The sequence below is a fragment of the Zea mays genome, chromosome 6 (assembly GCF_902167145.1).
Source record: "Zea mays cultivar B73 chromosome 6, Zm-B73-REFERENCE-NAM-5.0, whole genome shotgun sequence".
NCBI classification, from domain to species: Eukaryota; Viridiplantae; Streptophyta; class Magnoliopsida; order Poales; family Poaceae; genus Zea; species Zea mays.
The window spans coordinates 14,012,200-14,034,426 of record NC_050101.1 but is presented as its reverse complement, the minus strand read 5'-3'; the positions used below and the strand labels follow the sequence as shown (position 1 = coordinate 14,034,426).

Genomic DNA, 22,227 nt, shown 5'->3' with positions numbered 1-22,227 from the left:
ATGTTCATATATATGTTTGAACTACTTTGCAGTGCATATACGTTTGATGTATTATATTGATGTCCAAAGATGCTGTCAGTGTTCACTTTTTTAAGGCAAATTGTCCACTGGTACTCCTAGTCGACCGACTTTTGCCAAGGTTATCTGGAAGTGGATGCATCTAGTTACATAATGATACTTGTGATGGTTACACAGGGATATGCATATCTTTCCAGACAAGCGTGTCTGCTCCATATTGCTAGGATCAATGGGAAAAATAATCTAAGCTCGGCTAGGGAGGATCAAGGGACGATGCTTCTATAGTCGATGTCACATTTGATGTCGTGATGACACCGTCCAAGTGTTGTGTCTGGCGCACGATGAGATGGTGTTGTGCGTGACGGCGACCAATTCAGAAAGAGCCCATGCGCTGGAACATTGATTTACTTGATGTGCCAAAATACGTCGTCCGTCGACGAAACTTCATGCGCTAACAAAAATGAATAGTATGTGTTGGGTAGTTGAGATTTTACAGGTCATTATCTATATTTGCTGAGTTTGTTGGATACATCCACCATTAAAAACTTATCTATCTTTTTTATAGCTCTCAGTACTCTAAATTTAGATAGGGTTTATATCTAGTCTCCTGGAGATGCTCTTAGACAGTATGTTTAGCCATCTATAATCGTAAACTTTCCTTATAACAATGCATAGAGGAAGTTACCTTTCCCTGTAAAAATTGCGGATGGGGGGGGTTTCATTATTCCCTAACCTCCATCTTGAAATGCAAGTTTTATATTCGAAGGGGTTCCATATCTTAAAATACAAGTCTTAAAAGGTCAATATATTATTTTTAAAGAAGACCAATGGTGCAAACACTCGTTAGACTGTGGCCAACAGTTTATCCATATACTCACCCAAAATACTATTTTATATTCTAAACCGCAACGATCGCAGAGTAGTATTTGAATATGGGTATAGGTAAGATGGGTTTAGACTGTGGCCAACAGTTCATCCATATCCTCACCCAAAACACTATCTTATATTGTAAACTATAACGATCACATAATAGTATTTGAATATGGATATAGGTAAGATGGGTTTAGACTGTGGCCAACATTTCATCCATATGAGTATAGGTATGATAGGTATGGATAAGCTCCTGAAGATAGTCTTAGATATTTGATATGAGAAACCATCTAAATTTCCATTTACACTAGATATTTTCTTATAGGGAATAATATGGCAATCAAACAAACCACTTGATCCCTTGAACTAGATGACTGATTTTACTTAAATTTATGATAAGTTCCGTCCGGTTGTTTAGACAGCAATCAGAGTTAACCATCACCACCATCAAAATGAAGTTACAATCAATCAGGGAGGATAAATCAAGATATCAAAGACGCAAAGTAATATCATAATTCCATCCCATCTTGAATTAAGAAATAAATGTGATGGCTGTCATGATAGAACAAGGGAAAGATGGCGCACGAAACCCAGCAGGTTGCCCACACTTTGTGCTGCAGCTTTCTTTTTTGCTTTTCTTTTCTTTTACTATTTCGGCGGCGACTCTTGTTCTAGGAGGGAAGTAAAGGGGGATTTACAGATGCCAGTCAACCATCCATGGGGGTACATTGCCTTGGCAAATCATTTGGTGCTGTTCCCGTTGCACTGGTGAGCGAAACCATTGCCATGTGCATTTCCATTCGAGTGGTGGAACCCGTTACTGTTGCAATTGCTGCTCCCAACATCCTTGCGCTTAAGACTGACCTTTGCCCCCCATATACGAACTGTGTGATCGTCGCTCGCTGATGCGAGCATGTGGGGATTCACAGGATTCCAACTTACGCAGTTGACTGTGCCCGAGTGACCAGCGAGAGTCTCAATGAGATCACCAGTGGCTCTATGCCATATGTAGACCTGGAAACATGAAGTGTTGCACATTATTACTTTACTAAAGCTATCTCCATCAGCTTACTCATCATCATATCTTATTTCAAATTTCACTCTGTAAACAGTGCAGTCTATAGTACGACCATATGCACAAGCATGCTTGCAGGGTACAAGAGAACATGCATTGAACCGTGATTGGACCACCAACCGCAGAGCTAGACATTGCAAAGGCTAAATCTTCTCTTTCTCATTGCAGCTTTAAGATGTAATTCCTCCATTTCAAAAAAAAAGTCATTTTGACCTTTTAGGTACATAATTTTTGCTATACATCTAGATATTCACGGTGTCTAGGAATGTAGTAAAAACAATGTATCTATAAAAAGCACAAACAACTTGCAGTTCGAAAGAGGGGAGTAACATTTTTTTGGTTTTTATTACTGGAACCCAATGTATCATATTTTCTACTGCCTACAAGATATATGGATGTCATCACTACATGCCTCCATTACACCCCTTTGAAGTATAACAGTTCATCAGAAAAAGCATTCAGCTGAAAGAAACAGATAATTTTAACATTTTTATAACATTCATAATAGGCATCGCCCTGTCCTGGAAATAAACCAGCAGCAAGATTTGGTCAAAGACGTGTGATAGACAGTGACAACAAATATACTGCATGCCAAACGTATGAAACTATAGAAGATAGGTGGTGAAAACTAGCATGTACAGACAGATATAAGCAATTAAGCATGCATATTAAATTATTAATAAACCTAAGACCAGCCTAGACATAGGCATGCCAATTGCAAGATTGTCCAAGTTAACCAATGATTTCCATGTCACACGATGTTTGAATGTTTTATCATATACAGAAGAATAATGCAATGCAATGAGCATGGTTGCTGGAATCAAGGAATGTTGGCTTAATTAGTGCTTGTCCCCGTTGGAATGGGAGGGCCCAACATATGATTCTCAGTCCTAGGATTCCTTATAGGCCAACTGCTGGGCTGGCTTCCTTGTTCTCCCGCTCAGGCACCAGTTCTTCTGCTGCCAGGGCGGTACACATTTCCTCCCGGGGTGTGGCTCCTGGCACCTTCGTCGAGGCTGTAAGGAACGCAATGGCGCCGGTTGGTGATACTGGAGGGCGTGGAGGCAGTCGCGGCCAGCATCAGTCCGAGGGCGCTGGAGGTTTTTCCACCGGTCAGCAACAGCTTGGGGGCACGGGAGGATATGTCGCTGGTATGGGACTGAACACTGACTTTGGACGCGGTGGATCCCAACCAGTGTTCCATCCTGGTTATGGTGGCGGAGGCCGTCCTTTTGGACGTCGGGGAGGTGGACAGGGCCGTGCTGGAGCGTGGCGTGGTGGAAGAGGTGCTTCTGCCGGAGGCCGGTTCTATGGTGGTCGTACTTTGCCAACCCAGTCTAGGGGTGGAGGTGTTCACAGCAGGTTTTCAAATGGAGGGGCTTCCTCTGTGATGGTCGCTGGACAGGGTCTGGGAGGTTCAGGGGCTTCTTCGGTGACTCCTCAAGTATCAAACGCTGTGGACTTGCTCCAACAGGCAATTACAACATCAATTGGCAACAGTAGCGCTGTCAGGCCTGTTCCAGATAGTACCATGGAACAGATTGTTTCCTTGCTGCAGCAGTCTGTGGGGAAGAGCCAGCACATTCAGAACTCGAGGGGGAATCCAGCAGGTCCGAATATTGGGTCCCAACACAGTTCAAAGTTGGAGACCATCAAAGAATTGTCTACTCCAACCCACTTGGATGACAAGGTGGGTTCTTCTGTGATTTCAAGTTCAAAAGAGAAAGTGTCGTTTTGTTTCAGGTGCAAAAATAAAGGACATCAGTTGAGTGACTGTAATATTGAGCTATTTTGTGAAATTTGTGATGTCAAAACTCACTTAACTTCGAAATGTCCGGTGGTTCGTGCCTGCAAAACTTTTGCAATACCTTGCGGGTATGCGGTGGAGGGATTGGGGTTTTACTTTATACCCCAACCCATTCCAGTAAAGCAGAGGCAAGGTGGCTGCAATGGTACAGTGTCTATTGTGGAGGGTTCCATGAATGAAGAGCAGATTTTGAATGAGCTTAAAAGGTTGGTGGCTGCTGATTGGGACTGGTGTGTGAAGTGTGTGGGGAACAATGTGTTCTCGACGTGTTTCCCTTCCAGGGGTGAACTTCACCGTATGATCGAGTGGGGAACTGTTCATACAAAATTTGGTGCACAGATGCTTGTCAAGGAAGAGGGGTTTGGAGAGGAAATAAAATATGAGATGCCTAAGGCTTGGGTGCAGTTCACTGGTTTACCTAAGGAACTTAGAGAGTACTCGGTAATCTGGGCGGTTGGTTCTATGCTAGGCATCTCAAAAGAGGTGGATATGTTGTTTACTCGGAAGTTTGACAGGGCAAGGCTGAAGGTGGCCGTGCTTGACCCGAATTTGATTCCGCTAGTAGTTGATGTGGTAATTGGAGACTACTTATATGAACTGAAATTCAGGGTGGAGTCAGCAGCTGATGGTGACCAGCCTTTGCCGATGGATATGGATCATATCGGGGATAATGATGATGATGAATTTCAGGATCAAAACAAGGATCACAATATAGGTGAAAGAGGGAATAAGGGGGCGAGCTTGAAGGGAACATCAAAGGATTCAGCAGGGGCAGTTAATAAGGTGTCGGATTCTATGCTGAACAGCAACACGACCAGTGGGAAATCGGTGTGCGCTGGCCCTACACAGCTGGATCTGGGACAATCTCAGGGTACCAGTCTCTCGGTCAATGCTGTTAGTATTGAAAAGTTGGGCAGTATCCCGGAGGCGTTGACAGGAAAAGTGCAAGCACTGCGTCGTAGCTCGCGCCGCTCTGATTCGGTGAGTGAAGACTCGCTAGTTCGAGCAATACGGCTGAAAGCGGGATACAACCTGGACGACCAGCCGACTAAAGGTAACAATGTTTCCTTTATTAGTTTACCCGATAATTATATTCTGGATTCTTTTAAAAATATTGGCATTTTAGTGGGTTCTAATCCTAGTTCAGTTGCTTCCTCTATTGATCAGTTGAAAAAATTAGAGATTAATAGAGTTCAGGATCAGCTAGTGGGTAAGAACAAGGCTGATTTACCTGATTTTATGGGAAAGGGAATAGTAGAGGACGAAGAGTTTGATCATTTCATTTTAAATCATTTGTGTGGGGATATTATGCATGAAGAGACGGATGGCACTGATGGGCTGATTAAGTCAGTCTGTACAAAACCATCTAGTCAGGGTTCGTTGTGTTCTAAGAAAAAAGGTCGGGCTTGATTATTAATTAATTGTTTACCAATGAAAGGAATCTTTTGGAACAGCAATGGGTTCAAGGATTTGAAAAAACTTAGATACATTTCGGATCTGACCAAAGAACACGGTCTCAATTTTATTGCCCTCTCTGAAACAGGCCGCAAATCCTTCCCAGATCATCTACTAAGGAATTTGTGTGCTGGGAAAAATTTTATCTGGCATTGCAAAGAACCTCATGGTAGATCTGGGGGGATGTTGTTAGGAATTGACGCTGATGTCTTTGATGTTGGTGCCATCACGGAAGGGGATTTCTTTATTAAGTTTAATTTGCTTGATAAGGCAGATGGTTTTAAATGGGCTCTTGTCTCGGTGTATGGCCCTGCCCAGGACTGCTTCAAACAAGAATTCCTTTCTGAGCTAGTCCGTTTGAGCAATACAGAAACTTTACCTATTCTCATTGGGGGAGACTTTAATATTTTACGATCTCCATCTGAGAAAAATAATGATAGATTTGATCATCGTTGGCCGTTCCTTTTCAATGCGGTAATTGATGGTCTTGATCTAAGAGAATTGCAGATGTCGGGGCGAAGGTACACCTGGGCTAATACTAGGGATATTCCGACTTATGAGAAGTTGGATCGGATTTTGGTAGCTACAGAATGGGAGGGAAAATACCCTAGAGCTTCGGTACATGCCTTGTCGAGAAATATATCCGATCATACTCCTCTGCTTCTTAGCACAGGTGTTGTAACCGCCCAAACAATTCCTCCGTTCAAGTTAGAACTAGGCTGGTTTCTGAGGGATGGTTTTGTGGATATGGTAAAAGATATTTGGGTAAATGAGACAAGTGGTTCTACTCCTTTGGAGAAATGGCAAGCCAGGATTAGGAAGGTGCGCCAACACTTAAGGGGTTGGGCAATGCACACTTCGGGGTTGTTGAAAAAGGAAAAAAATGAGATCATAGCTAAGCTTGATGATTTAGATAAGAGAGCTGAAGTAGTTCTGTTGAGTACTTCGGAGTTGGATCTGCGCAACTACTTACAGAACAGGCTTGCTCAGCTACTCCGGGAGGAGGAAATAAAGTGGTATCAAAGAGCGAAGGTCAAGGAGCTCCTGGAGGGGGATAGTAATACTAAATATTTTCAGATGATAGCCAATGGAAAATTCAGGAAGAATCGCATCTTCCAGATGACGGATGGAGCTCGTATGTTATACGACGAGGGAGAATTAAAAAGTCATATAACTGGTTATTATAAAAATCTCTTTGGCCCCCCAGAAAGCACGTCTTTTAGTCTGGATGAGGATCTTAGAGATGATATAATACAAGTTACTCAAGTTGAGAACGAGAAGCTCACCCAGCCATTTTCTGAAGATGAAGTAAAAGCGGTGGTTTTTAGTATGGAACATAACAAGGCTCCAGGTCCTGATGGATTCCCGGCGGAATTTTATCAAATCTGTTGGGATGTTATTAAAGATGATCTTATGGCTTTGTTTCGTGAGTTCCACTCAGGAAATCTCCCTTTGTATAGTCTTAACTTTGGGACTATCATTTTGCTTCCTAAGACTCGGGAGGCAATCTCGGTTCAACAATACCGACCAATTTGTCTCCTAAATGTCAGTTTCAAAATCTTCACAAAGGTGGCGACTAAGAGGATCACAGAGGTTGCGCAGAATGTAATCAGTCCCCTGCAGACTGCGTTCCTGCCAGGAAGAAATATTATGGAGGGGGTGGTGGTCTTACATGAGACTATTCATGAGCTACATACGAAGAAAAGGGATGGGGTCATTTTCAAAATCGACTTCGAGAAAGCTTATGATAAGGTGAAGTGGAGCTTTGTTCAACAATCCCTTCGTATGAAAGGTTTTTCAAGTACCTGGTGTAGTTGGATCGAGTCTTTCATGAAGGGGGGCCATGTTGCGGTTAGAGTTAATGATCACATGGGTCCTTTTTTCCAGACCCATAGAGGGGTGAGGCAGGGCGATCCGCTGTCTCCTATTCTCTTTAACTTGGTAGTGGACATGCTTGCTACCCTGATTAATAGAGCAAAGGAAAATGGCCAGATCAAGGGCTTGGTGCCGCATTTGGTAGATGGGGGGCTATCCATTCTGCAATACGCCGATGATACAATTTTGTTTATGGATCACGATCTGGAAAAGGCAACGAATATGAAGCTCATATTATGTGCCTTTGAGCAGTTATCTGGTCTTAAAATAAACTTTCACAAGAGTGAGATATTCTGTTATGGGAAGGCAAAAGAGGATGAAGGGAGGTACACACAGCTGTTTGGTTGCAGTTCTGGTGGGCTGCCCTTCAGATATCTTGGGATTCCTATGCACCACCGTCGATTGACAATTGGTGAGTGGACAACAGTGGAGGCCAAATTCGAGAAAAAGCTCAGCAGCTGGAAAGGAAAACTTATGTCAGTAGGAGGGCGGCTCGTATTAATTAATTCTGTGTTGACCAGTCTAGCGATGTTTATGATGTCTTTCTTTGAGGTACCAAAAGGTGTGCTGGAGAAGATAGATTATTTCAGATCGCGTTTTTTCTGGCAAGGGGAGGGCCATAAGAAAAAATATAGGCTGGCCAAATGGGATGTAATTTGTCAACCTAAGGAGGTTGGCGGGCTAGGCATTTTGAATTTAGAGGTTCATAATAAATGCCTCTTAAGCAAATGGTTGTATAAACTTCTCAATGAAGAAGGGATGTGGCAATCATTATTGAGACGTAAATATCTGGCCAATCGAACCTTATCCCAGGCGCAGCGTAGGGCCACTGATTCACACTTCTGGAGTGGTCTTATGAAAGTTAAGGACACATTCATTAGTAAAGGAACCTTTGTGATTCATGATGGGTCCCAGGTGCGTTTCTGGGAGGATGATTGGCTCGGGTCGGGAACGTTAAAACTTCGTTTTCCGTCTCTTTATAACCTAGCGAGGAGGAAGAACTCTACTGTTGCCTGTGTGTTCTCCACGGTGCCCTTAAATATATCCTTTCGGAGGGGTTTGGCTCAACAATTGAGGGACCAATGGGTTCAATTGGTCTCACTTGTTGCGCATACCGATTTGAATTCAAACAGGGACTTGTTCAGATGGAACTTGACCGCCAACGGGATGTTTACGGTTAAGTCTCTGTATCTGGCATCTCTTAACAATGGGTTGGGGGTGCATAATAAGGACCTTTGGAAACTTAGGCTTCCTCTGAAAATTAAGATTTTTATGTGGTACCTCAAAAGAGGGGTAACATTAACAAAGGATAACTTGGCTAGGAGGCATTGGAATGGTAATAAGATATGTTGCTTTTGTAGTAGACCGGAGACAATAAAGCACCTATTTTTCAGTTGTTTGTATGCGTCATTCATTTGGCGGTTGATTCAGATAAGCACGGGGTTGAGACCTCCTCGGGATGTTAATGATTTGTTTGGGGTTTGGGCGAGCGGGAGGCTTCCCAGAGTTCGAAACTTACTATTAACCGTTGCATCGGCAATTTGTTGGGCTATTTGGTTAAGTAGAAATGATGTGGTGTTCAATAATTCATCTCCTAAATCATGTGTGCAGGTAACCTTCAGAGCAACATATTGGTGCCGCTTCTGGTCTCAGCTTCAGCCTAGAAGGGAGGACCAAGAGTTAATAAAGTCTTCATGTCGTAATGTGGAGAGGGTGCTACTACAGTTCTTTAGCAATTTTGGATGGGGGTCTGCGTTGCGTTTAAATATGTAGTAGCTGTGGTTCGGTAGCTGAAGTTCTTTAATTTGGCTAGTTGGGGTTCTCTAAAGTGGTCATAGGAGGAGTTTTGGCAATATGCCTCCGTCCCTTGTAATAAATGGCTGTAACCTCATTTGAGGCCAAGGTCGGATGATTTTTCCATTATCTAAAAAATGAGCATGGTTCAAATGACAAACATGTTTCCAAATTATAAGTTGTTTTGCCTTTTCTAGGTGCATAGCACCTAGATATACGCAATAATTTGGAACGGGGGGTGGGGGTTAGCTGCATTCTCCATTAGATTCAACTCATCGAACAATAAATATGATTGCGTAGAACAGCATTTTGCTGGGAGTAACACATATATTAATAAAAACAGCACACTAAGACAACAAAATGTAAGTGCACATATAGTACAATATTAGTTCTATAGTACCTAGGTGGATCACAAGGCAACCATCATACCTGTGAATCTTCACTCCCACTAGCAATGAACGCCTGCTCAGATCCGCCAAAACAAGACCTTATCACAAACCGGCTGTGCTTATGGCCATTGTATCGGTTGACTCGAACAGGATCATTTCTTATGTTCCACAAATGAATCTCTTCACTTACAAGATTTACAAGCAGGAAATCACCATCTTCTGATAGAGAAAATGAAGTAATTGTACTACCCTCTTCAATTATTCTCTCATGTTTTGTCTCCCTATCAAATAGAAGAATTGCATTGTCCCTACTCAAGCTTATTATAAGATTTCCATCTTTTGCTACAGCAAAATCAGATGTTGTTGCCGATCTCTGCCCTTTCCAGCAATCTACTTCCTTACCATCTAAATCCCAAATGCAAAAGGTTTGATCAGCTAGACCAGACAATATTTGCTTTCCATCTCGAAACCAAGCACATGATCTCAAACCAATGCCAGGATGTTCATAAACATGAAGACATTTGCCAGATTTAACATCCCAGCGTCTGATGGCTTCCTCCTGCCCACATGTGAGGAGCTGGCAATCATCTGAACTCCATGCAACCATCATCACTGACTTTTGATGACCACTCAATGTATGCCTCAGTAATAGCTCTCCATCTTCATTAACCTAAGAAATGAAAAGATTAATTCACGAATAGACAAATGAAAGAGTGAGAAAGTAAAGCGCATAGCATGGTCAATAACAGAACAGAAGTAAAAACTAAGGGTGTGTTTGGTTGGAGAGTCAATTAGAATGGAGCGGTTCCATTCTAGTTTTTGAGAATGGAGCCGTTCTATTCTCTGTTTGACAAGTAGAACGGAGCCACTCTATTTTTTGTTTGGTTGAAGAGTAGAATAGAGCGGAGCCACTCCGTTCTTTGTTTGGTTGGAGAGTCATATGAGTGTAGAGGGAAGAAGAGGGAGGAGAGCGCTCGAGAGAGCGCTCGCATCCGACCATTTTGGTGGAGCGGGAGCACTCCAACTATTTATGGTAAATTTCCGTATGAAGACTCCAGAAGATCAGCCCATATAAAGACCATGTAAGATGGTGGGGACAGACACTTTCATGATCAACAAGAACATAGATAAGTGCCAGGATGCAAGCTTGGGAGCAAACCTGGCAAACATCTAAATTGAACGTACTTAGTTCCAGAAACTAACAAGATGTAATAAGTAGTGGGCTTTCAGCGGAAAAAATGTAATATGGAATGGCAAACTTCGGTCTTCGTTTTGAAAATAGCCAAGAATTTGAAAGTCAACCTTTTGTTAAAAATATAGAAGAAAAGTTGATGAAAAGCATTAGTAAGATTCGACAAGTTCAGTTCTTGACATCAGATGTAAACTAGGAACCAAGGAACAGGCCATCCAGTTTGCACGCAAACCACGAGAAAAGGAGACGTTAGAAGCAAAGGTTCACAAGTTTACCTCCCATATAATTGCAGATTTATCATTTGACGCTGAGGCTAAATACTTCCCATTGTTTGAAAATTGGACAAACCACACTTCATCATGATGTGCATGCAAAACCTGCAACAATTTTTTTACATGAATTTCAAAGCATCGAACTCTAAGATATGCAGCTACTAGAAAAAAATTAGTTCTGGTAACCAAACTATCTATTTCTTTTACATCCAGTTAGAAGTGAAACAAAGTACGACACAATGCAACTTGCAAGTTTCTGTTTATTTTTCTCAATTAAAAGAACAGTTTTTTAACGAAGAAAGCATAACCTCAGCTAACAGAATATTTTTATGAAGTGTGAAGATGAGTGGCACTCAATTCTTAATTTCTTATCTAACTTTTTTCTGATAAAATACCTATGCAGTCAACTGAATTGTACAAATTATTATTTGGCAACAGATAGTGAGAAGTGGGGAGAAAGAAGAGGGAGATGGAGCAAGGGAAACCTAGAAGGAAGTTTAAGAGGTCTACATGCTATAAAGCTGGATCATGACAACAAATTTGCAAGCTACAGCATCATGCCATATCACGCCTGATAGAGATGTGGGTTCTTTTGCTGAGTGGTGGGGCAAGGTGCATAGGAGAGTGCCCAAACAAATCAGAAAAGGTATTCATAGTATCATTATTCTGGGAGTCTGGTGCTTATGGCTCCATCGCAACAGGGCTGTTTTTGATGGAACAAGTCCTTCCTTGAGCACCATTCAAAGACTGCTTATGGATGAAGTGGAGTGTTGGAGTAGAGCTGGTGCAAAGCAACTTGAAAGCCTTGGCCTCCCAGCTGCCTTTTCTAGGGTCAGGACTATTTCTAGTGCTTAATGCTGTGACAGCTGAGGTCATCCTATTACAGCATGAGATAAGGATAGAGTTTTTTCCCCTATTTGTATTAATGTTCTGGTCTTTTTCCCTGTGTTCTTTTGCCTTGTTTGGGCATTGTATTGTGGTCCATTTCGGACCTTTCTCTCTCTCAATATAATGATGCGCAGCACTCCTGCGCGTTCGAGAAAAAAAAACATTGGACTTCCATTCTTTTCATTAATAATTGCAATGAAATACAAAACAAAAGGAACCATTGAGAAGTGTTTTAAATAAAATACAAATGACAAAGGAAGACAGTACATGCGTGGCTAACCAGCAGACACAGCACTAGCGCTTATGTAGGGCCTTAGCACTCCAAGCAAACACCGCAGCAGGTGCCAGAGCTTTTTTTACCTGTAACGTGCGAGATGGTAGCTGATCTTTCCCGCAATGATGATCAATGTAAAGTGACAACCCATCAACAGAATTATGGAAGTAGCAAGCATCTCTTTGTACAGTAAGTGCTTGCTCAACTAAATTTTCTAACCTCCTCTCTGGCACCATAACAGTTGGAGGGAGCACCTTTTGCAATTCCTCTAGAAGCTTAAACCTTGAACTAGAAGAATCAATGCCAAGTTTTGAAAACCCAAGGAACAACTGCTGTGGAGAACAAGAAATCATACAAGTCGACAGTTCATGCACTCTTTTTCTATTCACACCAAGGGGTGTGATCTCACGTCGTAAAGTCTTCATAGCGCCCATGACATTGTCATTTCTTAGAAGTTCAAAGAATTTCTGCTCCAATATCAAAAATGCCGCAGATTTCATGATGTTTACATCTTGAAGGCCAATCTTATTCAAGGTAACAACCGCATTATCCCAATTCCCATCAATCACCTGCTCTCTGAAAAGATTCACCATAGGGTTATGTAAAGTAATCCCTGATTCCTCTTCCAGAACTGCTCCACTTTTCTCATATCCAAGACTATACAGAGTTTTGCTGATTATCCTAACAAATTCCTCCTTCTTAATAACACCCTTGGAACCAACCATAGCTTCTTTCCCTTGGGAAGGCAAAGGTCTAGCCATTGTACTTCCCAAAGGATTGGCAGATTTTGAAAACAAGAAACAGTCTGGTAAACTTGCAGATTCTACTGAGGATGCTCTTGCGCGTTTTGAGGGTGGTTCATCATCTTCAAAACCTCCCATGAAATGCCAAGATCAGCCCATATATTTTTCACTTCAAGGAAGGTGATGGCATGCAATCTCCACGTAAAATGATCCAAACAGTTAGCGAAAGAGACGGAAGATTCTGCAGAGAAGGAATTAAAAAGTGAGTCATGAATTATCAAGCAAGGTCACAATTCTGTTCGGCTCAAACTGGTACAGTATGTAGTGCATACTCAAGGGAAATTTTCATAATATAAAAAATAATCACAACTAATGCAATGAACACATTGCATTGAGGACAAAGTGACAAGCAATCCTACTAGACATAATACATATACCACATGTGACATGGGCTATCTGCCAACCAACCATAAAAATGAAGCCACCAGTGACATTGAAGGTGAGGGGTACCCTTCCCATGAATTGAATCCAATATATAGAATTAGAAAGTGCTTCCCAATTCATTACTAGATTACTTTCCAATTCCTCTCAATTCCTGTGAACCAAACAGAGCCTAATAGTAAAGTCTCAGAGATAAAGGATAAGGAACCAGAATGAAAATTATATTGTATACAGTCAGAAATAAATAATAGGCCACAGTCCCACTACAGATTTCATCCTGGCCTCGGACTGCACTCACTTGACAACAAGAATAAAACATCCATTAGCTACTCAGCAAAGGGAGCCATAGATTTCTGGTCATTAATCTTTATATCTGAAGGTATCAAGACACAATTCCTTGTCAGTCTAGAATTATCTGATTCCTTGGCAGTGTATCTGTCGGTACCCTGAATCAGGGGTATCCCTTACTACAGTATGAAGGCATGGTGCCCGTGCGGCAATCTCTAGCCGCGCGGTAAACGGCACCTGACCCCACCGCGTGGACGGCTCCAGGGGCGTCACGTGGCCAGAAAAGATGATATATCCCAGGATGCCATCAGTTGTACCGGACCTCCACGAGGAAGCACCGGACCCCTGTACGCACAGCCCGAACCCCCGGATACGGTCCGGGACCCCCAAGTAAGCATGTTGGGTCCCTTGGATGGGGTCCGGATCCCTCCGAGTAAGGACCGGGCCACCCATAACAAGGTCCCAGAACAGGGGATACCCTGGCCTAAGCAAGGGTCCGGTACTAACACGTGTCCAGGCTTTATCTTGTACGCTTGCGCTCCGCTCAGGCGGAGACCCGATGCTGCTATGTGGCTTGTTGCCCGTGATGTAAGCCAACGTGCGGAGCCTGACGTAAGGCCTCTGGGCCGCGCGGTCTCTGCATTTATTACGGAGAGGACGCGCCGACTGTCCACCCTGCTGACAGGCGATGTGCCGCCTCAGCATTTATTGTGACCTGTCCACTCAGCTGGCAGGCGGCGTCCAGGCCATCCTGCAGGCGGCGTGCCTGTCCAGTCCATTGTCAAACAGTACGCCCGTGCTGCAAGGTGCATTGTGGCCATCATCACTTATGCGTTGCCAGGGAAGCTTCCCCTGCACGTCAATACCACGCAGATCGCGGATGTCAGGGTGCAAGAAAATTGCTCCAAGCAACTCCAAGTATTACATCCATTATATTCCTGAACCCACATGTCGGGGCTCAGCACCCTTGTACGCCCCCCCCCCCTTGAACTATAAAAGGGGAGGCATACAACGTTACAAAGAAAAAGAAACACACTCGATGGACAGACTCAAGCATATTTAGACCTAGCTCAAGCTCACAAGTTCAAACAAGTTCAATACATTACACAGTGGAGTAGGGTGTTACGCTCCGGTGGCCCGAACCACTCTAAACTCTTGCGTGTTCTTGAGTTCATCGTTCATCTGCCAACAGGCAAAACGCTTAAGCCCCCTCCTCATCTTAGGATTAGGGCGGGTGCATTCCGCCACCCGGCGGAGATTTCCCTCTCCGACATTTGGCGCGCCAGGTAGGGCTCTTGGCATTAGGTTTTTGCTTGTTTTCTCGCTCAGCATGATGGTGCAAATCGTTGAGTACCGCACCGAGACTTCGGTGGATTTCGTGGTGGAGGAAGAAGCTGCTTCTTCCACGCCACAGGTTCCCAACCGCCCTGTGCCGGGCACTGCTGGTGTGCACGCTGCACGGCAGCATACAACTGCGCAGACGTCCCGGACTCCGTCAAGAGCGGCGCCCGGCGCGTTGTCCGCGGCCAGAGAGTTGCTGCGCCACCCTCCAAGCTCCACGGCCTCGTCAGGGGCCATGAAGCAGTGGCGCGACGACGTCGACCGGCTGCTCGGCATGGCGCATTCCACCTCGACCAGGTCCAAGCCTCGGTCATCCCGACGCCAACGTGAGGCGACGACGTCTGTGCGCTCACCCTCAGTAAGGGGCGCGCAGACCGACGACCTCCGGGCAGAGCTCAACCGCAGGCATGCGGGAGAGGACGCCCGGATCTCTTTAGAGAGGGCGCGCGAGCGTCGGCAAAACATCGAGGGTCGCAACCTCGATCAAGACTTCGTTGCGGTAGCACCGCAGGCCCCAATGGGCACCCGGTCCCAAGCGGGTGTCCCCTTGGCCGGTGTAGGCTGCGCCGCCCTCGCGGATCATCTTCGCGCGGCGTCATGGCCATCCAAGTTCCGGCCGCACCTGCCGGAAAAGTACGACGGTACGTCAAATCCGTCGGAATTCCTGCAGGTGTACGTCACCGCTATCACAGCAGCAGGTGAAAAAACCGCTGTGATGGCGACATAAAATTTTTATGTCGCCTTGTCTGGGCCTGCCCGGACTTGGCCCATGAACCTCACCCCAGGGTCAATCTACTCCTGGGAAGAGCTCTGCGCGCGATTCGTTGCAAACTTCGCCAGCGCTTACCAGCAACACGGTGTGGAAGCCCACCTCCACGCAGTAAGGCAGGAGCCCGGGGAGACTCTCCGGACGTTCATCTCCCGCTTCACCAAGGTGCGAGGTACTATACCTCGCATTTCCGATGCTTCCATCATCACGGCCTTCCGTCAGGGAGTACATGATGCGAAAATGTTGGAGAAGTTGGCCACGCATGACGTGGAGACTGTCTCCACACTCTTCACTCTGGCCGACAAGTGCGCCAGAGCCGCCGAGGGCCGTGCATGGCACTCGGCCCCGCAGACCGGGGTTACCCAGACGGGTGGCTCGGGTACTGTCCCCCGGGACGGTAAAAAGAAAAAAGAAGAAGGACCGCGACCACCAGAAGTCGCGGTCCACCGCTCTAGTCGTCGCAGCCGCGACTGGAGGCCGAGGCGACCGCAACAAACGCCCACGGCCGCAGAGGGGTAACAGCGGCTCATGCCCTGTGCACCCCAACGGTTGCCACAGCGCCGCGAAATGTCGCGAGATCATCGACCTCGCGAAACACGTCAGCGAGCGGCGCGAGCAGTTTTCCAAGGAAGGCTCCCCACCCCGTCGCCGACCTGGCAAGGAAAGGGTCGACGACAGCGAGGTGGCCGCGGCTGAACGAGACCTCGGGTATCAGTCACCCGAGGGGGACCTGAAGGATGTCTTCGCCGGAGACTCCTACTCCGGTGGCGACAACTAGATGGACCCTCGGAGGGACCCCGTACTCCCCGGTCTACGGGGCCGAAGCCTACCTTCCCCCGAAAACCCTTCTGGACTCCCCACGGGTCCAGACTTCTGACAAGTCCATGCAGAAATGGCTACAGCATGAGTACGAGGACTCCGTCATCAAACGCAGATGGGAACCCAGGGTCGGGACCTAGTCCTACGGCAAGTACCAAACAAAGAAGGGCTCTGCAACTCTCCCCCAGGTAGGAAGGACCCTTCAAGGTGACGGGAATACACCAACCCGGGGGTGACTATCTTGCTACGACTGAAGGAGTACCTCTTCCTGGCCACTGGAGCATCTCTGTAAGTTCTATCCATAGGAGCAAGTCTGAGGGGTCGAATTTTTCTCCCTTTTGTAACTAGGTAACGCATACGTGTACGCCAGCCCGGTGAGGTCCACCCTCATAAGCCCGACCTGTTGGTCTACACCCATGCATGACAGGTTATAAAGAAAAGATTTACCCCCTCAGATGTGCCTCTATGATAGTTTTATCCTACTGCTCCATGGTCTTACCTTGCAGTTTTACGGATGTTATTTCATCTAACCCACCCAGGCAATTCCCATCACATCAGGCATGATGACATCCGAATTGAACAGCCAGGCTTGCAGTTTAGGACCTCTCTACGAAAGCAGGAGGGCCCGACAGCCTGGGGGCCGATTCTAAAGAACGGGAGCCCGTTCCATGGGGTGGTCCGTAGCCTGTGTGGCCGCTTAGCCTGGTCCCGTACCCGAAAGCCTGCACACTTCACCACTCCGTGACGGGTACCCTAGTATTTGGAGCTATAAGTCCTGTGGGTCCGGTAACCTGGGGTCCGGAACTAGAGAATGGACACTTGTCTCCTGGGGTGGTCCGGAGCCGTGTAGCCGCTCAGCCTGGTCCCGTACCGTGGGCCTGCACGCTCCACCACTCTGCGACGGGTGCCCTAGTATCTAGAACCACCGTCCAAGGGGTCCGGACGCACAACTTGGCTTCCCAGACTAGACCCTGCAGGTCCCGAGCATGTATCAAAGGATGGCTAGTGTCAGATGGCGGGTCATGCGGGTGTACTACTAATGCTCCCTAGCCGAAGCTGTGTGCAGGCCCAGGTCCCAGTCGAGGCTATCTCCTGGGGGCCATTGCCAACTCTTTCTTAGGTATGTTGGTCTGCAGCCTCGACAAACCGAGCCTACATCCCAGGGGGGCAGGTACCAAGGAGGAATCGGTTACACCACACAACAGGGACAAGTGGTACACAGATAAGTGCTAATACTGCTTGATAAATAGTACTCAAAAGTATCTTACAAAAAGCAAAAGTATTACATCCGCCTTCAAGTGGAGTCCTAGCTCCATCTCTACTCTACAGGTATGAACTACCTCCACACCAGTAGGGTCGCGTGGGTAGCTAGCTCCGAGCGGCTCGCCAGCGGCGGCGACCAACTCTGCACCGGGCAGCCTCACCAGCGGCGGCGACCACCTCTGCACCGACGGTTCGCCAGCAGCGGCGGCCACCTCTGCTCCGACGGCTCGCCAGCGGCGGCGGCCACCTCTGCTTCGAGCGGCTCGCCAACGGCAGCGGCCACCTCTGCTCCGAGCGGCTCACCAGCGGAGGCAACCACCTCTGCGCCAGGCAGCCTCCCCAGCGGCGGCGACCACCTCAGCGTGCGCGCCATGGCAAAGAGGCCCTCGCCCCCGCCCTCCTACGGGGGTGAGGACAAGACCATCCAAGCCATGGAGTTGGGAGCACGGCGGCAGGGGGTGCTTGCGGTCTGGCCGGGACCGCGTAGCCGAAGTTCGCCTACTTCACAAGGCTGGTGACCATCCTTTTCCTTCGAATGCTAGAGGAAGAGGCGGGTCACCAGCCCATGTGGGAGGCAGAGCCGCGGCTCAGCTCGCTCTCCACCACCGCGAGGCTGATGAACATCCTTGAAGCCAAGCACCGGTGGAAGAGTGCCGCTCCCGCAAGGCCGCGCACCTCCAGCAGAGGAAACACAAGACCGACAGCACCAACCCGCTAGGGAGGACAAAAGGCACGAACTCTTCAGCGGCAAGTTCACCGGGGTGGATGGCGCCGGCGCAAATCCTTCCGCCGAACGCCGGCGCATCCCATCCAAGCAGGCGGTATACCATGTCGAGCACTCACTCAGTCTGGGCAGCTCGAGATGAACTTACAAGGCCATGGTAAACTATGGCAACACAAAGCAGAAACCTTGAAGGCAAAGGGGCGCAGAGAGCTCAAAGGCGAAAGGGCACCGCGAGTGTGAGAGAAGCAAGGCATGGCTGCTACTCGAGGGATGAACCCCTCTTTAAAGGCAGACTCCCCCGCTCCCGCCTCGAAACGTCGCGAGAAGTCTCCCCCGATGCACACCGGGGTATCCATCCTATGACACGGGGGCCCGGTCTCACAAGTCATACAGTTGGCGCGCTGGTCTTCGAGTGCGAAGAAGGAGAACCGCCACACAAGGAGCATGCCACTGCCCCGCGGTAGTGCGCCCCTTCATCTTCGCCGCGACCAACGGTCATGAAGGCGAACTGCCGCAAAAGGAGCGTGCTACCGCCCCGCGGTAGTGCGCCCCCTCGTCTTCGCCGCAACCAGCGGTCCAACCTCTGGCATGTGGGCCCAGGCCCACATGTCATGCACCTGGCGCACCGTTTTCTGTGTGCAGAGAAGGCGAACCGACGCGTGAAGAGCGCACCACCGCCTGCGGTAGCGCGCCTCTTCGCCCCCGCCGAAACCGACGGCCCAGTCTCTGGCACGGGGGCCTAGGCCCACGAGTCATCCTCCTTGGGCGCCGGTTCCTGGGTACAGAGAAGTCGCACCACCGCTCGCGCCAGTACCGCGCCTACTCGAGGCCGCCGCGGAAGACTGAGAAGGTGAATTTTCAAAACCTATCGGGGCACCCCGCGCATGGCCCAGCGAAACCATCAAGTACGGAAGTCACGGGTCAGTCAGCCGCGGGGACAGGCGTGACAGTTGGCGTGAACAGGCAGTAACTACAACAGCAAGCGCGCGGAAGCAGCGTGCCAATCGCCAATCAAACTTAGGCCCCATCTGCAGGCTCGTTCCCTCCCCTGAGGCGGGCCCGAGGGCCACTGTCGATACCCTAAATCAGGGGTATCCCTTACTACAGTATGAAGGCACGATGCCCGTGCGGCAATCTCTAGCCGCGCGGTAAACAGCACCCAACCCCACCGCGTGGACGGCTCCAGGGGCACCACGTGGCCAGAAAAGATGATATATACCAGAATGCAATCAGTTGGACCGGACCTCCACGAGGAAGCACCGGACCCCTGTACGCACAGCCCGGACCCCCGGATACGGTCCGGGACCCCCAAGTAAGCATGTCGGGTCCCTTGGATGGGGTCCGGATCCCTTCGAGTAAGGACCGGGCCACCCATAACAAGGTCCCAGAACAGGGGATACCCTAGCCTAAGCAAGGGTCCGGTACTAACACGTGTCCAGGCTTTATCCTGTGCGCTTGCGCTCCCCGCTCAAGCGGAGACCCGATGCTGCCACGTGGCTTGTTGCCCGTGACGTAAGCCAACGAGCGGAGCCTGACGTAAGGCCTCTGGGCCGCGCGGTCTCTGCATTTATTACGAAGAGGACGCGCCGCCTGTCCACCCTGCTGACGGGCGATGTGCCGCCTCAGCATTTATTGTGACCTGTCCACTCAGCTGGCAGGCGGCGTACAGACCATCCTGCAAGCGGTGTGCCTGTCCAGTCCATTGCCAAACAGTACGTCTGTGCTGCAAGGTGCACTGTGGCCATCATCACTTATGCGTTGCCAGGGAAGCTTCCCCTGCACGCCAATACCACGCAGATCGCGGATGTCAGGGTGCAAGAAGATTGCTCCAAACAACTCCAAGTATTACATCCATTATATTCCTGGACCCACATGTCGGGGCTCAGCACCCTTGTACGCTCCCCCCTTGAACTATAAAAGGGAAGGCATGCAACGTTACAAAGAAAAAGAAACACACTCGACGGACAGACTCAAGCACACTTAGACCTAGCTTAGGCTCACAAGTTCAAACAAGCTCAATACATTACACAGTGGAGTAGGGTGTTACGCTCCGGCGGCCCGAACCACTCTAAACTCTTGCGTGTTCTTGAGTTCATCGTTAATCTGCCAACAGGCAAAACGCTTAAGCCCCCTCTTCATCTTAGGATTAGGGCGGGTGCATTCCGCCACCCGACCGGAGATTTCCCTCTCCGATAGTATCCCACAGTGTAATCAAAGGCAGGACAAAAATTAGGCTGCGCACATCAAAGCAAAGCCATGACAACACTATCTTGTGCTAGGCATCTCTGATTTAAAAGAACATTGCTACAATGTAGCCAAGCAACGTAGTTGGAAAAGAACAACCAATGGTTAGCAGTGATTACTGCTACTACTTGAACCAAGAAGTGACAAAGCATACTAAAAGGAATGTGCATAGTGAACGATACATATGCCAGTCAGCATCAGCCAGCCTTCGAAGCAGCCAAAAAGTTCCAGATCTAATCCAATCCCAACACCTACCGATGGTAAAGCTACGACTGCAAGCACATTCCACAAAGGGATGCACAAGTTGCAGTTAGGTTGCAAAGTACAAACAAGAAGAAGCATGCTGCTAGAGCGTCATGCTTGGGTAAACCAAAGTCTCCCAATCCAGCCAATCCTATTTTGTCCATATATCAGTACAGGATAAGGCACGCAGCATCAACTGTCTAGCACCACCAGGCACCAGCAGCCATCTCCTGTAGTCATGTCCTCGTAATGCTACTTTCCACAGGCACCGTTCCTTGCACACCGAAAGATTCCCACGCACAGGGGGCACGCATCCATTCCCTTCACAACCAGAGCATAAGTAGCAAATGGATCAGCACGGAGTCATTAACGGCAACACGCAGATCCACGTCGGCAATCTACTCGTGCCATCACTAGCAACTTGCTCAATTAACCACCAGGAACCCGCGGCCGACGCGTACCCCTCAGTAACCAACTCCGCGCATCGGACAAGGAAACGCAGCAGACGGCGCCGTGGCGCGCCCCGATCACGGAATCGCTCCCCGCCCACTGCCACCATCACACGCACACACACCACCCAACCCAGCACCAGTTGTGGAGCAAAAGTTCAATCATCTGTTCATCGCACCTAGCCAGGGCGGCGCGGGCAGTAACCGGCACACGTAAGCGGACAAGCTCCCCGTCCCACGCGGCGGTCAGCGAGGGTTAGCGATCGGAGCAGAGGGGGAGGGGCCTAACCTCCAGCCGGGAGTCCCGATCCCGCCGATTCGCCGAGAAACCACAAGAGGAGCCCAGAATCTGAGCCGAATCGCGCGGAATCTCCGGGGAATCGCCGGCCCCGGCGGAGAGGAGGCGGCCCAGCGGTCGGATTGGGTGGGGGAAAGCGGCGAGAGGGAGCGGAGGTGTAGGGAGAGGGAGGAATGGAGGGGGGAGGGGTGGTCCGGTGTTTGGCTTTGGGGAGAGAGTGGGGAAACAGACTGAACGGAAAAAAGGTTGTGATGCAGGGAGGGGGCACACACAGGCACACAGCAGGCAGGCGCACCACCAGGATTAAAAAAACAAAAAACAAAAAACAAAAACAAAGGGTAGACTAGATGAGTACGCGACGCCCCGCGTTACCTTCCCTGCGGATCTTTTGCTTTATGCTGTCTTCAACAGTTTCATTTAAATTTCGTCCCCTAAAATAATATTAAAGTGTCCAGAATATTAGAGCGTCCCCTAAAAGAATATTAGTGTCGTCGTTTCGAGACCGGGGTCCCTCGGGCCGACGAGTGAGTGCCGCGTGCCCCAGCCCAGATGGGTCGAGCGCGTGGGCGAGCGCGAAGGGGGGAAAGGAGCGAGGCGGCCGGAGACCGGCGTGAGAGAGGTGGGAATCCCGCGGCCTTCGTGTTCGTCCCGCGCCCAGGTCGGGTGCGCTTGCAGTAGGGGGTTACAAGCGTCCAC

At 48.4% G+C, this 22,227-nt stretch overlaps 1 protein-coding gene across 5 annotated transcripts; it reads right to left on the bottom strand.

The window, feature by feature from the left end:
* Positions 1 to 1,249: 1,249 nt before the first annotated feature.
* Positions 1,250 to 21,896, bottom strand: LOC100304385 (leunig-related8). Of its 5 annotated transcripts, XM_008649774.4 has the most exons (6): positions 21,523 to 21,850; positions 20,797 to 21,105; positions 11,996 to 12,893; positions 10,751 to 10,852; positions 9,324 to 9,953; positions 1,250 to 1,902 (listed from the first exon to the last, which is right to left on the bottom strand). In XM_008649774.4, exons 3-6 carry the CDS (start codon positions 12,788 to 12,790, stop codon positions 1,630 to 1,632), a joined length of 1,800 nt encoding a protein of 599 aa, XP_008647996.1. In that variant the 5' UTR covers positions 12,791 to 12,893; positions 20,797 to 21,105; positions 21,523 to 21,850; the 3' UTR covers positions 1,250 to 1,629. The 5 variants fall into 5 exon arrangements, with proteins under 5 accessions (XP_008647996.1, XP_023156068.1, XP_008647998.1 ...); XM_023300300.2 differs by lacking the exon at positions 20,797 to 21,105 and having other exon boundaries at positions 21,413 to 21,850; XM_008649776.4 differs by lacking the exon at positions 20,797 to 21,105 and having other exon boundaries at positions 1,278 to 1,902; positions 9,295 to 9,953; positions 21,523 to 21,896.
* Between the last annotated feature and the right edge of the window lie 331 nt (positions 21,897 to 22,227).